A 15,977-nucleotide genomic window follows, 5' to 3' on the forward strand; every position below is an offset into this window, starting at 1 on the left:
TGCTTAATAAATGTAAATAAAATATGTTAGTAGAAAACAATAATCTAAATATAGATTTCACACATGAATATCACATGTCACATCAGGGTTTTCTGAAAAACATTTAAAATATGTTTACTATATATTGTTATGGGTTGCTTAAATTATCAATTTATTTTGTGCCAATCTGGGGGCACATTTACCACATTTCTTCATACAGAAGACTCTGCTGATATATTACTAATTTAATAATTGCTACTGAAAAGTTGTAGCACAATTTTAATAATTGGCCCTTTCCTAAAAATTAGAATTAGTCTCATTTCACAAAGGAGAAATACATCTAATTATGCATCTGTAGTTGATGGAAATTTTTAATTTAAGGTAGATGATGGCTTCTCAAAATCTTGTTTTTAATTATGGTATATGAAAAGAACTATAAAATTATTTTTATAAGATTGTACACCACCTTTGGTCTCCATGAACTTGCATATTTTAATAATTTAATAATAAATTTTGCAATTGGAAATACGTGATACGCTGAAAGTTTTACTAGAAACTTACAGCACATTTTTGTTCATATAAGGTTTATTTTTCCCCAACTTTGGTCTCTTAGGGGAAGAGTATATTCCAGGCCCACAGATGTTGAGTTTAGTCATGTGATTTTCTCCTGACAATAAACTGTGCATAGAAATGATAGATGCTAATTCTGAGCCTAGGCATTAAGAGACCTTGAATGATTCTGATCACCTCTCTGGGTACATCTGACTTCATTAATGAGAAGAATCTGCCTTAGGTAGCTTGATGGTCTAAGAAGAATGGGAGACATCTGGAGCTAACCTGAATTCTATTCATGACCCAGTCAAGCCTAGCTTAGATCAGCTAAAACTCAGACAACGTGCACATGCATAAGCAAGAGATAAATGCTTCTTGATGTATACCAATAAGATTTTATGGTTATTTGTTACATAGAATTGCTATGCAATTGCTAAGTGAAAGAAACATAGTCTTATTTTTACCTTGATGTATTTTTATATTGCAGTTTGCAAACTGGGTCTTTGATAGAAGACAATGTTGACAAAACCATAACATAATTTATTAAACAGTTTTAGAGAAAAAAATTTATAATTTATATTGAGTAAATCAGATTTGTTTTTAGTGATTAATATCTATAATACTTAAGATTATATATGGCTATATATAACTGAAAAGAACGAAATAGCAGAAACTTAAATGAGATTGTTTGTTTGTTTGTTTTTCTCATATAAAACCAGTTTGGACGTCAGCAGTCCATTGTTGACATGGTGCTCCATGGTATCATAAGACAACTAAGGTTATAGGTGTGTATATAACTGAAAAGAACGAAATAGCAGAAACTTAAATGAGATTGTTTGTTTGTTTGTTTTTCTCATATAAAACCAGTTTGGACATCAGCAGTCCATTGTTGACATGGTGCTCCATGGTATCATAAGACAACTAAGGTTATAGGTGTTTTCCATTACCATAGGTTAGGTAATGACTTCCATGGTCATGTTTACCTAATGATCTAAGATAGTGGCAGGTCAGAATCAAGAGTAAAGACAAAATATTTTTCAAAATTAAATTTATTTAAAAAATAAAAAAAATGAATAAGAACTCTTTCCAGTTGTTTAGGCTGTCTTCGCTAGCCTTCCCAGAAGCACTACATAGCACATCCATTTACATTTCACTGGCCAGGACTAGGTCACATGACCACACCTGATTTAAATGAATGCTCACCACCAAGATCCTGAGGCATGGAGCCACGGGAAACTGAATCGAGCTGCACCCAGGTAAAGAGCACACCAAAAACACGATTTCCATGCAGGAAGCCCACCATAGCCACCACAATTGCCATGGCTGCTGCAAACATGGCTAGTCTCTATAGCAGCAGTTACAGCCACCGTTCCCATGGCATGCCAGACTCTCAACTGCACTGACAGAAGGAGAGGCACCAGTGGAGACCAAAGGGAAAGAAAAAAAAAAGAAGAGGTTATCTGCCTCCACAAAATGTACTCCAGAGTAATAGAGGAATCATCTGATTTATGATAATAGGGGAGAACTTGATCACACCTTTCTCGGTACTAGACAGATCATCTAGGCAACAGACCAAAAGAGGAACAGTTAATCTATCAGATGGAGAGAACAAATCCATGGTTATGAAAAAGGGGAGTCGGAAGGGGAAGGGAGGAGGAGGAGAGGAAGGGCAGCAGGGAATCGATAACAGGCATAAAGAATAAGTACGATTTGTAATAATGAATTTGCTAATAAAAAATAAATTAAAAAAAGAAAGAAATGCTCAGAAGTGTAGCACCATTAAAAAACTGGGTGTTCTTACTAAAGAACAACAGGACTGGGAATAGATTAGCAAGTAGCATTTGCTGCCACATTGTTATACTTATTCATTTATTTGTTCTACTTATTCTAAATTTTCTAAGACTCAAAGAAACTGTATGCAGAGCTTGAAGATATGTTGAGCTGTGTTTGAATATTTTGTATATAATATTCTTATGCTCCTATTTGCTGTCCCTTCCACTCTTAATTTGAATACTGATACAATATAAAAAGAGCTTATTCTGCTTATTACCATTTCTTTTGTCTGTCATGCCAAGTTAGAAGATTTTGAATGAATGAATAAATATATCAATCAATGTCGTTATGCAGTAATTTCCATGAAAAGAGAATACTATTGTCAATTTTAATCCAAAATGCAGTAAGTGATTCTAATCTCTGTTTACATATTTGTGTAAGCATTGCCTTATTTTTAAATTTTTATTCTGTCTATAATTTTAGAATACCTTGATGATTAAGCTTTTTATCATTGTCAATAATTGATTTAAAGCTACAGTACATCAGTACTTTTAAATTTGTATATCAGTATATGGTCTACTATATAAAGTCTATGAAAATATATAAACCTGATATTTCTACCTATGAGTGTCAAATTTATTGCCCAATGGTATCAAGCTAAAATAGTCTAATAGAACTTAGAAAATATCCATGATGGCATAGATTTTGACTAAATGAACTTAAATGATTCATCAAAGTACATAGTGGATGTACGGTAATTCTATCTGTTATTATAAATGATATTTAAAAGGGAAATCACTCAAATAATATAAGCAGAAGAATATGATTAAATTAGTTTAGTGGCAAAATGTAGGATGGACAGTAATCAGAATTCACCAGAAGCAGTAAGTTCAGTTAAAAGACTATTAGAGGAAGTTATAAATGAGACATGGATGGGACAGGTGGTTTTGGCAGGATCAAAATATAAGGCTATTAGTAATAAATCCAGAATGCAGCAGTAGTGAAATATCCGATAGACATAAAGAAGCATACTATTTATTTATAAAAACAATTGAAGGAAATGATTATAATCCCCTTATAATTGAGAGATATCAAGATGAGTCAAACCTAAAAACCTGAAATATTCAAAACCTAAATACAAATCTATCTGTACTTCTTGAGTAGCCTAACTTATGAAGAAAGATGCTGACAGCTGCTAAATTCCAATTTATCAGGGCTTCAAACCTAAAAACCTGAAATATTCAAAACCTAAATACAAATCTATCTGTACTTCTTGAGTAACCTAACTTATGAAGAAAGATGCTGACAGCTGCTAAATTCCAATTTATCAGGGCGGAAATCTATAATGAATTAATCTTTAGGCTGAGGTGTCCTTTCACCTGCTTTCAAGCATGACAAGAAAATAATTAGACTGTGTTACTTCCAAACTTGATAGGAAACAAGTTTTTTCTTTCTTTTTTTTTTTATTGGAACCTGGGTGTTTTTCAATATTGTTTCGTTTTCATAGATGGCACTAATAAATACATGGTAGAGAGTTATGTCAGTAATACATGCAAATTCTTTCCTGAGCCAATATGAAATATCTTTTCATTTAATGATTTATGTAACAGTTATGAGTACAACCTAAGCACAACCAGAGCACATGTTCATTGGAGCCACTAAATAAAATTCCAAAGCAGATTCTGAATTCACTTAAAAATGTCAGGTATCACAAAATCAAAAGCTTTTTGTGTAACTAAGCCTTCTCCTAAAGGTAGATTTATTGTCTTAGTCTATCACCCCTTGCTATGTAATTCAGTTCAACATAATTAGGACTTCCCACAAGGAAAAAAAAAAAAATAAACGTCGTCATTTCTCTAAAGGAAGGTAGGTAAAGTGCACATTGGTCAGGGAAATCTGTGAAAGCAACACGTTTAATGTAATAATAGGAAATGGAGAATGGAGACTAAGTTTATGAAGATAGTCTTGATATTGGACAATATTGGGTTTCTATATCATGTCCTGCTTCTTACCAACTGTATAACCTGGGAACATATATTAGTTTATTAGTTTCCTCAGCTGAGGTAATAAGGATAATAATACTAATCTCAATGGATTTTTATTAAGTTAAAATGTGTAAAATCTTTAACAAAATGCTTGTTAATAGTTAATCTTCAAAAAGTTGCTAGCTGTATATATTTTTTAATTTTCTTAGTAAACAAAATACTTTGAGTATTTCCAACTATCATCCCAAACTGCAATTCCATAAATTATGGAAGATAAATCAAATGCACCATTAAAGGATCAGCCTTTCTGATGTATGTTGGTGGAATAAGGGGATATGTTGTATAGAAGTCATCATTTAGGCACCTTACTGGTTGGGGTCACAGTGAATTGGAGGTAGTCTGACTTAGTACAATTTATACTAAAAACACAGAAGACAGTTTTTAAATAAGCTTAATCTGTTTGATTAATTTCTTAATTCCTATTTTCAAATATAGTTTTTAAAAGTGCTTTTAGAAATGTAACTATCATACTGAAATGGGAATGTAATGTTAACACATTTTTAATTTCTCTTTTTCACTGTATATATTTAAAGCATATTATATATATATTCCCACTTCTCTTGTAGATTCTGACTTATCCGATACTTTTCAGTGGAGTTCATTACAGAGCTGAAAAAAGTTCACTGTCCAAAAGGAAAAGAAAAGGATTTTAAAGTCTGTGACAGCCTTCTGCTTAGAGGAGCTAATTTGTCTCTTTTAAAATTAGGAGAAAAAAATTAATATGGTTTTCCCCCTGAGACCTTTTCAGCAATAGCTTTTAAATTATTCTCTGTGGCAAAAGTAACAAACTACAGCATTTAATAAAAAGCCTCACTGTAGGGGATTTGGGGGGGTTTAGGCTACCCATTAACAGGAATGTATCTCCTAGGAAAAGGAAAAGTTAAATGGAATTTTTAAAATTGACATGAAAAAAATTTTAACACTTTTATATCAGTATGCTCATAAGTATGGTCTGGGACTGTCATCTGTAGTTATGATTTAGATCTCACGTTTTCTGAGGGTTGTGTAGTGTTACCTTCAACAAGTAGAATAATATTGCATTTTCTTTTGTGTACATGCAAACATTACATTTAGTTTTCCATTTTTACATTTTGCACAGCTCACTGAGATATGATATGAAGTATTTAATTGCTTATTCATCCAGATTGCATTTTCTTTTGTGTACATGCAAACATTACATTTAGTTTTCCATTTTTACATTTTGCAAAGCTCACTGAGATATGATATGAAGTATTTAATTGCTTATTCATCCAATTGCTTAAGTATATACATTCATTGCAGCCTTAAATTAAAGACTTGGAATCAAACTTATTGCTTTTTTTAATACACATATGAAGTTATGTACTTCAGAGTTTGTAATAAGTAACAACATCAATGTGTCTGTCAACTAAAATTACTTGAGTAGAACATCTCATTATAACAACAGAACACCAGTCTCTCCCTCAAGATGTACTACAAACACTGAGTGATATTAAACTTACATTAACATCCATAGGAGTACACCTTAATTAAACATTTTTTTTTAGATAATAGCAAAATGTCAAATTATTTTGTATATTTTTTGTGTGCTTAAACTCCTTTTTTTAATCTTTTGAAATAACAGCACTTTGTATTTAGTTCATACATAAGAAAAAAAAAAAAGAATTCAGTAGCAAAATGAGCCAAATAAGAACAGGTATTTTATAGATGAGGAAACACAAATAACTAGTTAATTAAAAAAGAGACTCAGCCTCATGAAGAAATGAAAATTGAAACTACAGCAATATTTTCCACCGTCAGATAGACAAAAATTTTCAAAAAATAATGATATCAAGATTTGGTGTATATATAAAATAATGAGAATATGCATGTCAGAACTAAAGAGTGGGGGTGGGAAACAGTGAGATTTTACCTTACTTACAAGCTAACAAGTTAGCTACAACACTATCATGGATACTAGCAGACCACTAGCGACTGCTAGGTCAAAGAAAGGGACTCATAACACAGCAAATTCATAACTTTTATGTTAGCATGGATTCCTCTTGCCCCCAAGGTCCCACAGAAGCACCCAGGTGGGTGGCGCACATGCCTTGGTTGTGCATTACATAAGGGACCCTGAGCTTAAGCAACCTTAGTATTTTATAATTGACGCCAAGGAAACCTTCCTAACAACTGCCCAAAAAAAGGAGTCATCTTTATTATACTAGACATCAAATAAACCTTCCTTCTGCTCCAGAGGGAGACACTATACTAAAAGGAAGTTTTGTCATTTGTGTAGGACTGTGTTAATAGCCCACATATTTGAGATTTTCATTTTCAGAAATATAGCAGTATAGGCTATATAATTAGGAATAACCCACCTTCAGAAAACAAATATATGTGAATACATATACATATACTTATATACACACACATATATATAGCATGTACATGTATATGTGTATGTGCGGGGAGACAGAGAAAAGGAGAGAGAAATTATCAGGTAAGAGGCTAAGGGAAAATGGGAATCCAAAGTAATAAATGGAATTTCTACCCAAACTGCTTTTGCCCTTAGCTGTTCACCAACGCAGACAAACTTGAACCTTGATTCTTAATAGTTTGGCAGTGTTGAGGCAGATAGGAATAAAAACCCAAGGCCTGCCCAAAGCAAGGAAACTTCTCCACTTTAATCTGTAACACCAAAGGGTTTCATGATCAAAGTAAAAGTGAACTATACTGTTGATGCCCTTAGGAGCATATCAGAAACAGAGGTACACATCTAAAGCAATATGTCTTTGTCCTAGGCCCCAAAGAACCCCCAGTAACAGAATTTTAAGCCACATGATCAGCACATAGTCAAAAATAACCAAGCAAACAAGGAGAAAAGCATTATGAACAAGGACACTGTAGATTTCAGATATAAAAAGTTTCAGATGCATATTATAAGGTACTATTCCTAGCATATATAAATGTATATAGAAGGAGTACCATATGTAAAAAATATATATTTATATATATACATATTGCTGAATATAAGGAAAATACAAAAAAAATCAAAATTTTATAAACTAGCAAAATAGCATAGAATAAAACGAAATCACAATTTATTATAACAAGCAAATCTATGAATTACCTACTAACAAATTTAGTGAATTATATGCATTAATTTAATGAGTACAACTTTAAAATGCTAGTAAAAGACGTTCAAGTGAATCTAAAATAAATGGAGAGCTATGATTTATTCATAAGTGGGAAGACCAAATATATGTGCATGGAGGGAGAGCGGGAAGAGAAAGAGGTAGATTTCTATGTAGTTAATGAGTACAACTTTAAAATGCTAGTAAAAGACGTTCAAGTGAATCTAAAATAAATGGAGGGCTATGATTTATTCATAAGTGGGAAGACCAAATATATGTGCATGGAGGGAGAGCGGGAAGAGAAAGAGGTAGATTTCTATGTAAATAACCCTGCAGATTTATTTCATTTTTACAATGATTATACCATTCATTGTTACCAAAGCACAATTTTTAATCAACTATATTAAACATTCTTTTCTCATTTGTGATACTCAGGGAAATAATTTTAACATATAAGCATTATTAACAAAGTGTCCTATAGATTTTTGTTAGATCTTATATATCAGATTAAGCAAGTTCCCTTCTTTTCCTGTTATTAATAGTTTTGTTATAAATAGGAGTTGAAGCAAATTTTTATCCATCTGGTAGCAATAAATTTTTTCTTCTTTTGCCAGTTAACTATATTAACATGCTTCCTAATGTTAAACAATTCTTGCATCCTTGTGAGATAAACCATACTGGATATAGCATGACTTTTAAAACTTGATTTGTGTATATGTAATGAATTTGGTTTGTGTATATGTAATTTTCCTTTCTTGTATTATCCTTAATTTAATTTTGGTTAAAATTAAATAAAATTAGTTTGGGAGTTATTTTTTCTTCTTTTTTAAATCTCCAGAACATTTTGTATAAGAAAAGAATTCTTTGTTTCCTGAACATTTTGTATAACTGTCTTGTTAAATTTGCTGAGCATTGTGTTTTTAGTGTGAGAGGTAGTGTGAAACCCATTCTTTTAAATTGTTACATTCAGGCTTTCATCTTCATTATTCCACTGGTACCATTTATTTCAATATCACCATCATGTTCATCTTGCCAAATCCAATGGTAAATCCCTAGCCCTCATCTTGCTTGACTTCCCAGCGTCCTTCTTATGGAAGTGTCCTCTGACTACCTAGATAAAAGAGTTTCTCCTACCACCCTCCCAACTATAACTCTTAATCTCCTTGTCATTTTTATTTTTTTTTTACTGCACAGCTGACTGTGGAGCGCCGCCGCGCTTCCCAAGCGGCGCACCATCCAGTGCGCCACCGGGCCGGCCCACACAGCTGACTATTTCAAATCATTTTATGTTATACATTTATTTTATCGTTATCATGTCTCTCTCTCTCTCTTTTGTTTTTTATTTTTTTTATCTTTTTCGTGACCGGTAAGGGGATCGCAACCCTTGGTGTGGTGTCGCCCGCACGGCGCTCAGCCAGTGAGCACACCGGCCATTCCTATATAGGATCCGAACCCATGGCGGGAGCAACGCTGCACTCGCAGCGCTGCACCCTCCTGAGTACGCCATGAGGCCGGCCCTCATGTCTCTCTTTTTAATAGACTTGAGAAAGTTAAGAACTTAGTCCTCTTTGTTTTATACCCCTAATGCCTGGAGTACATCCTGGCAACCATTAAGTCTGTAATACATATTTTTGCTAATATAATAGAGAATTTGCAGTTATTCGAGTCTCAAATGTCATTAATATGTTAAGTAAGAAATAGTTAAACTTGCATCTCTTCAAACTTCCATATCAAAGTTGTTTGAACTTCCTGACTCTAACATCATACTGAATGACATATTAAATCTTTCAAATATATTTAATTAACCTCTGATAATTAGGCAAGTATCTGCAAACACCTGCATACAAACATCTGAAAACTTTGTTGCTCATTATAGGAGCAAACTTTAATAAGATGTATTCACATAATATATTGTACTTTCTTATTTAATAAAATTTCAGAATTTTTTTCTCATTTCCTTTGAGTACAGTAAGTACCTGTAAAGAAAATATTGGGGACTTTATCATGTAATTGTTTTGATTTCAGGCTGGACAGCAGCGTTGGTGGGAACAGGAGATTAAAATAAATGGCAATATTCAAAAGGGAGAATTAATTACATATAACTTGACTGAGCTAATTAAACCAGAGGCTTATGAAGTTCGACTGACTCCTCTCACCAAATTTGGTGAAGGAGATTCAACAATTCGAGTAATCAAATATAGTGGTAAGTAGCCTTTTATTTAAAAGAATGTATTTGCATTTTAAACTGTAAGGAACATTTAGGTTACAATTATCTTCCAAATTTAGACACAAAGTAAAATTTAGTATATTGAATTTTCTCTATCATCAGCCAGGTGACCAAAAAAGCCCCCGCCAAAACAACCCAAACCTTAACACCATAAATTGTAATTTTCGATTACAAATAAACAGATATAGAGCATAATGCTTTAGTTAACATTGAACCTATGTGATAATGTGAATTCATAATTGTCCCTTTATTTTTGATCCCACAATTATGATGGAATATTTGTCTACATTTTATCTTTTCAAATTCTTGATGACTTTAAAACTTATCTCATTAAGAACTTAAGAAATGTGATCACAATCTTTTTTCTTTTTTCCTCATATAAGGACACTAATCCCCTTGGATTAGGGCCACACCCTTATAACCTCATTTAACCTTAATTACCTCCCTAAAGGCCCTGTTTCCAAATACATCACATTGGAGATTAGGCTTCAACATAAGAATTTTGGGGAAACACAATTTAGTCTATAATAAGTATTTTTAAGAAATTAGACATGCAAATTCAAATAAAAGAAGAAAAAATTGACTCATTGCAATATTTAGAATTTAAAATTGCAAGTTTTCACAAAGTTAACCGTGCTATTTATAGAGAATTTGATTACTAAAATATTCTGGAAGATGCAATTGAAGAAAAAATTGACTCATTGCAATATTTAGAATTTAAAATTGCAAGTTTTCACAAAGTTAACTGCGCTATTTATAGAGAATTTGATTACTAAAATATTCTGGAAGATGCAATTGAAATTGGGTCTGGTGAGAGGTACATGTAGATATGAAATTCTGTAGAACAAAATTATAATTCAAAGATCCTTCTTTGAAAGATTGTACACAGAAATTTTTATAATTTTATATTATTTTGACTATAAAAGCTTTGATTTTTACTAATTAATTTTTCAAATTAAAATATATTTATATCTTGTGAGAAAAGGAATTGTTATTTTTTAGTTCACTTTTAGTGGAACTAGTAAAGATATAGTCTCTTCTCGATGTTATTCATTTCATAATTTGCAATATGGAATGCATAATCAGAAAGATAACTAAGGCAATGAAAATTTCCTTCTATTTGTAGAAATGGTAAAAATGATTGAGAAACTGACTCAATTTGTTAAAATTGATCTCAGTGCACTAATGTAACAATTATATGAGTATATGAACATGCTTTGTGCCTGTGTATGCATTTTTGCCTATCATACTTTCATACTTGTACATACTTGTACTAGTACATACTAGTAATGTACAAGTTTGATAAAGGTGGTTAATGGTAAACACTAAGAAAATGACAAACTAGAGATAGAGTTCTACAGGGTAGATTAACTACCCGTTGTACTTGGGAAACTACAATCATGCTCTCCATACAAAATGGAGTTTTCCTTAAGTGATAAATGCCTAAATGATACATACTAATACAATTTTGTCTCTTAAGTTATATGTATTTTTGTTGATGTCTTAGTAAAATTTAAAACCCATTTCTCTTTGGGTGAAAATCAGTTGGCACTTATATTGCAAACACTGTTAGCTTTCTGAAACATACTTTTAGTACACAAAAATGCAAAATGTATTGTTGCTTATCATTTGAAAACTCTGCATGTTGTGTGTTTTAATGTAATTAAACAAAGTGGTGCTGAAATAGCTATTTGTTTCAGGACACGTGATATTACATGATACGATGATTGCTTTATTTTCATATATGCCATGTTTTTCTCACAAGAAATAGATAATAGCAAAAAACAAAAGTGTAATCTCTGTTGGATAATTATTTTCATTGTTAAACGATCTAGATTTTAGGTTTAACTATTGTCAGCTTCAGTTTTCATTTCTGGGTTTTGTTCAGCACTGGTTAAGATATAAAAGGTCAGCAACTCTGTTCCTTGGAAAATGAACAAATCCCCCATGCTACTTAACATTGATCTTTTTGGTGCTTTGAAGCTGTTATCGCTGAGCTCCAAAGTACGTTGTAATCAGTACTCTAGAACAAAATGCATTGCAGATATAATTCTCCATGGTCACAGTGGGGAAGATCGTTAAGTTTTGGTAAGAAACTATGAGATACTGATTAGACTTTTATTTATAAAAGACATTTGAGCCATGCTAACGTTGTTTTCTGTTTTTTGTTTTTATTTTTTACTTTTCTTGTAGCTCCTGTAAATCCTCATTTGAGTAAGTATATTTTCACTTTAAAATGGAACTGTATTTCACAATTAAGAAAAATAAAACACATATACATATTCAAAGATTATTTAGCAACTATTCTTATTTGATTTAAAACACAGTGGTTTAGAATCAGTAAAAATGGCATTAAATGTGAGTTTTTAATTTCAGAGGATACGAGTATAATGACAAATTATTTAATGCTAACAATCGATGTTTATAACTTTTCCTAAATATGGAAATGTGGAGCCATTTTTCCAACCAGATTAATATTTGCTATTTCTGTAACTATGGGATTATTTCTTTCTTTTATGGGATTGCATATCATTCTTACTGTTGTTACATGTTTCTTTGATTTTAATTCTTTGAATTTCTATATTCCACTCATAAAAAACTATGATTTCTTAAAGAGTTTATATTTGCATGGTTTAGCCAAAATTTTTTCATAGCTTACTGTTTTAAATTCCAATAAATTTGGCCTGATTTAGGTTATAAATTTATAGAATGGTTATATTTTGGAACTTTTGGGAAATTATTTTTCTTTTGCTTTATATTAAAGGTTATGAGTACCAGATGACATAAGTATATATCTGAAAAATATCTTCATGCGATAAATTTATAGAATGGTTATATTTTGGAACTTTTGGGAAATTATTTTTCTTTTGCTTTATAGTAAAGGTTATGAGTACCAGATGACATAAGTATATATCTGAAAAATATCTTCATGCGTGAAAATCTCCCTATCTCTGGAAAACAACTTTGAACTAAAAAGAGGATTTACCATAAAAAAATCCACTCTAAAATATCAGTTCATGAGAGCTTTTTATTTTTAGTATGAGGCTGGATTTTTGCAGGTTTTAAGGAATGCCTAAAGAGGGCCATTGGGTATCAGGCTTCTTATTCCCGAGTTTTGATTCTTTATTCACTATATTGGGAAGGATTCAGGGAAATAAAGCAAAATTTTGGAGAACATGTAATTCAGAATATTTAAAATACCTTTATTTCTATGTAGCCCTTGAAACACTGCCAAAATAATGTTGTAATTTGAAAACTAGTAAAAAAATTCAAGATCTAGTCAATCCTCAGTTGGGTGTCTTTGTGAAAATCCCAGACTTTATTACTTTTCTATTTCAAGAGATATTTTAACATTTAATTTTGAATTGGCTTTTGATAAGTTTATACAGCTGAGTGCATTGTCATATCTGTCACATACTCTTTATTCCAATAAACTATTTTATGGATAAATTTCTTTGCACATATTTACAATTAAAGTCAAAATTAAATTGCAAAAAAGATATGATTAAGTAGTGTTATAAAAATTCATCATACAAAATTTTGAATAACATATAAAAAGGAAGATTTGACAGCAGATGTATAGATTGAAATNATGAAAAAGAGATGTGGAAAATAAATATTACTTTTAGTTCTAAATTTTTAAAAATATCTTTACATTCTTAGCCATATGTATTAAAATCTTAAACATTTATTTAAACTCTCATGTAAAACAGATTTAGGCAAGGTACACTTTAATGGTTTAAAGGCATTGCCTTAGTCTGCTTGGGCTATCATAATAAATACCATACGCTAGTGGCTTGAAAAATAGAAATTTATTTCTCATAGTTGTAGAGGCTGGGAGGTCCAAGATCAAGGAGTCAGCATGCTTGGTTTCTGGTGAAGGCTCCCTTTCTGGCTTGTATATTACCACCTTCTCACTGTGTTTTCACATGACAAAGAGAGTCTCTCTTGTGTCTCTTCCTCCTCATATAAGGACACTAATCCCCTTGGATTAGGGCCACACCCTTATAACCTCATTTAACCTTAATTACCTCCCTAAAGGCCCTGTTTCCAAATACATCACATTGGAGATTAGGCTTCAACATAAGAATTTTGGGGAAACACAATTTAGTCTATAATAAGTATTTTTAAGAAATTAGACATGCAAATTCAAATAAAAGAAGAAAAAATTGACTCATTGCAATATTTAGAATTTAAAATTGCAAGTTTTCACAAAGTTAACCGTGCTATTTATAGAGAATTTGATTACTAAAATATTCTGGAAGATGCAATTGAAATTGGGTCTGGTGAGAGGTACATGTAGATATGAAATTCTGTAGAACAAAATTATAATTCAAAGATCCTTCTTTGAAAGATTGTACACAGAAATTTTTATAATTTTATATTATTTTGACTATAAAAGCTTTGATTTTTACTAATTAATTTTTCAAATTAAAATATATTTATATCTTGTGAGAAAAGGAATTGTTATTTTTTAGTTCACTTTTAGTGGAACTAGTAAAGATATAGTCTCTTCTCGATGTTATTCATTTCATAATTTGCAATATGGAATGCATAATCAGAAAGATAACTAAGGCAATGAAAATTTCCTTCTATTTGTAGAAATGGTAAAAATGATTGAGAAACTGACTCAATTTGTTAAAATTGATCTCAGTGCACTAATGTAACAATTATATGAGTATATGAACATGCTTTGTGCCTGTGTATGCATTTTTGCCTATCATACTTTCATACTTGTACATACTTGTACTAGTACATACTAGTAATGTACAAGTTTGATAAAGGTGGTTAATGGTAAACACTAAGAAAATGACAAACTAGAGATAGAGTTCTACAGGGTAGATTAACTACCCGTTGTACTTGGGAAACTACAATCATGCTCTCCATACAAAATGGAGTTTTCCTTAAGTGATAAATGCCTAAATGATACATACTAATACAATTTTGTCTCTTAAGTTATATGTATTTTTGTTGATGTCTTAGTAAAATTTAAAACCCATTTCTCTTTGGGTGAAAATCAGTTGGCACTTATATTGCAAACACTGTTAGCTTTCTGAAACATACTTTTAGTACACAAAAATGCAAAATGTATTGTTGCTTATCATTTGAAAACTCTGCATGTTGTGTGTTTTAATGTAATTAAACAAAGTGGTGCTGAAATAGCTATTTGTTTCAGGACACGTGATATTACATGATACGATGATTGCTTTATTTTCATATATGCCATGTTTTTCTCACAAGAAATAGATAATAGCAAAAAACAAAAGTGTAATCTCTGTTGGATAATTATTTTCATTGTTAAACGATCTAGATTTTAGGTTTAACTATTGTCAGCTTCAGTTTTCATTTCTGGGTTTTGTTCAGCACTGGTTAAGATATAAAAGGTCAGCAACTCTGTTCCTTGGAAAATGAACAAATCCCCCATGCTACTTAACATTGATCTTTTTGGTGCTTTGAAGCTGTTATCGCTGAGCTCCAAAGTACGTTGTAATCAGTACTCTAGAACAAAATGCATTGCAGATATAATTCTCCATGGTCACAGTGGGGAAGATCGTTAAGTTTTGGTAAGAAACTATGAGATACTGATTAGACTTTTATTTATAAAAGACATTTGAGCCATGCTAACGTTGTTTTCTGTTTTTTGTTTTTATTTTTTACTTTTCTTGTAGCTCCTGTAAATCCTCATTTGAGTAAGTATATTTTCACTTTAAAATGGAACTGTATTTCACAATTAAGAAAAATAAAACACATATACATATTCAAAGATTATTTAGCAACTATTCTTATTTGATTTAAAACACAGTGGTTTAGAATCAGTAAAAATGGCATTAAATGTGAGTTTTTAATTTCAGAGGATACGAGTATAATGACAAATTATTTAATGCTAACAATCGATGTTTATAACTTTTCCTAAATATGGAAATGTGGAGCCATTTTTCCAACCAGATTAATATTTGCTATTTCTGTAACTATGGGATTATTTCTTTCTTTTATGGGATTGCATATCATTCTTACTGTTGTTACATGTTTCTTTGATTTTAATTCTTTGAATTTCTATATTCCACTCATAAAAAACTATGATTTCTTAAAGAGTTTATATTTGCATGGTTTAGCCAAAATTTTTTCATAGCTTACTGTTTTAAATTCCAATAAATTTGGCCTGATTTAGGTTATAAATTTATAGAATGGTTATATTTTGGAACTTTTGGGAAATTATTTTTCTTTTGCTTTATATTAAAGGTTATGAGTACCAGATGACATAAGTATATATCTGAAAAATATCTTCATGCGTGAAAATCTCCCTAT

At 31.3% G+C, this 15,977-nt stretch overlaps 1 protein-coding gene across 1 annotated transcript in view; it reads left to right on the top strand.

Moving 5' to 3' along the window:
* The window catches only part of LOC103609134 (MAM domain-containing glycosylphosphatidylinositol anchor protein 2), a gene marked incomplete at its 3' end in the record, with an annotated part of 36,052 nt that overhangs the window by 15,950 nt on the left and 4,125 nt on the right, over positions 1–15,977 (top strand). The window contains exons 3-4 of the mRNA XM_008593492.1: positions 9,470–9,647; positions 15,341–15,361. Coding sequence (XP_008591714.1) covers positions 9,470–9,647; positions 15,341–15,361 — 199 coding nt within the window. The remainder of the gene's footprint in view (positions 1–9,469; positions 9,648–15,340; positions 15,362–15,977) is intronic.

The sequence above is a fragment of the Galeopterus variegatus genome, unplaced genomic scaffold (genome assembly GCF_000696425.1).
Source record: "Galeopterus variegatus unplaced genomic scaffold, G_variegatus-3.0.2 Scaffold9251, whole genome shotgun sequence".
Lineage (NCBI taxonomy): Eukaryota > Metazoa > Chordata > Mammalia > Dermoptera > Cynocephalidae > Galeopterus > Galeopterus variegatus.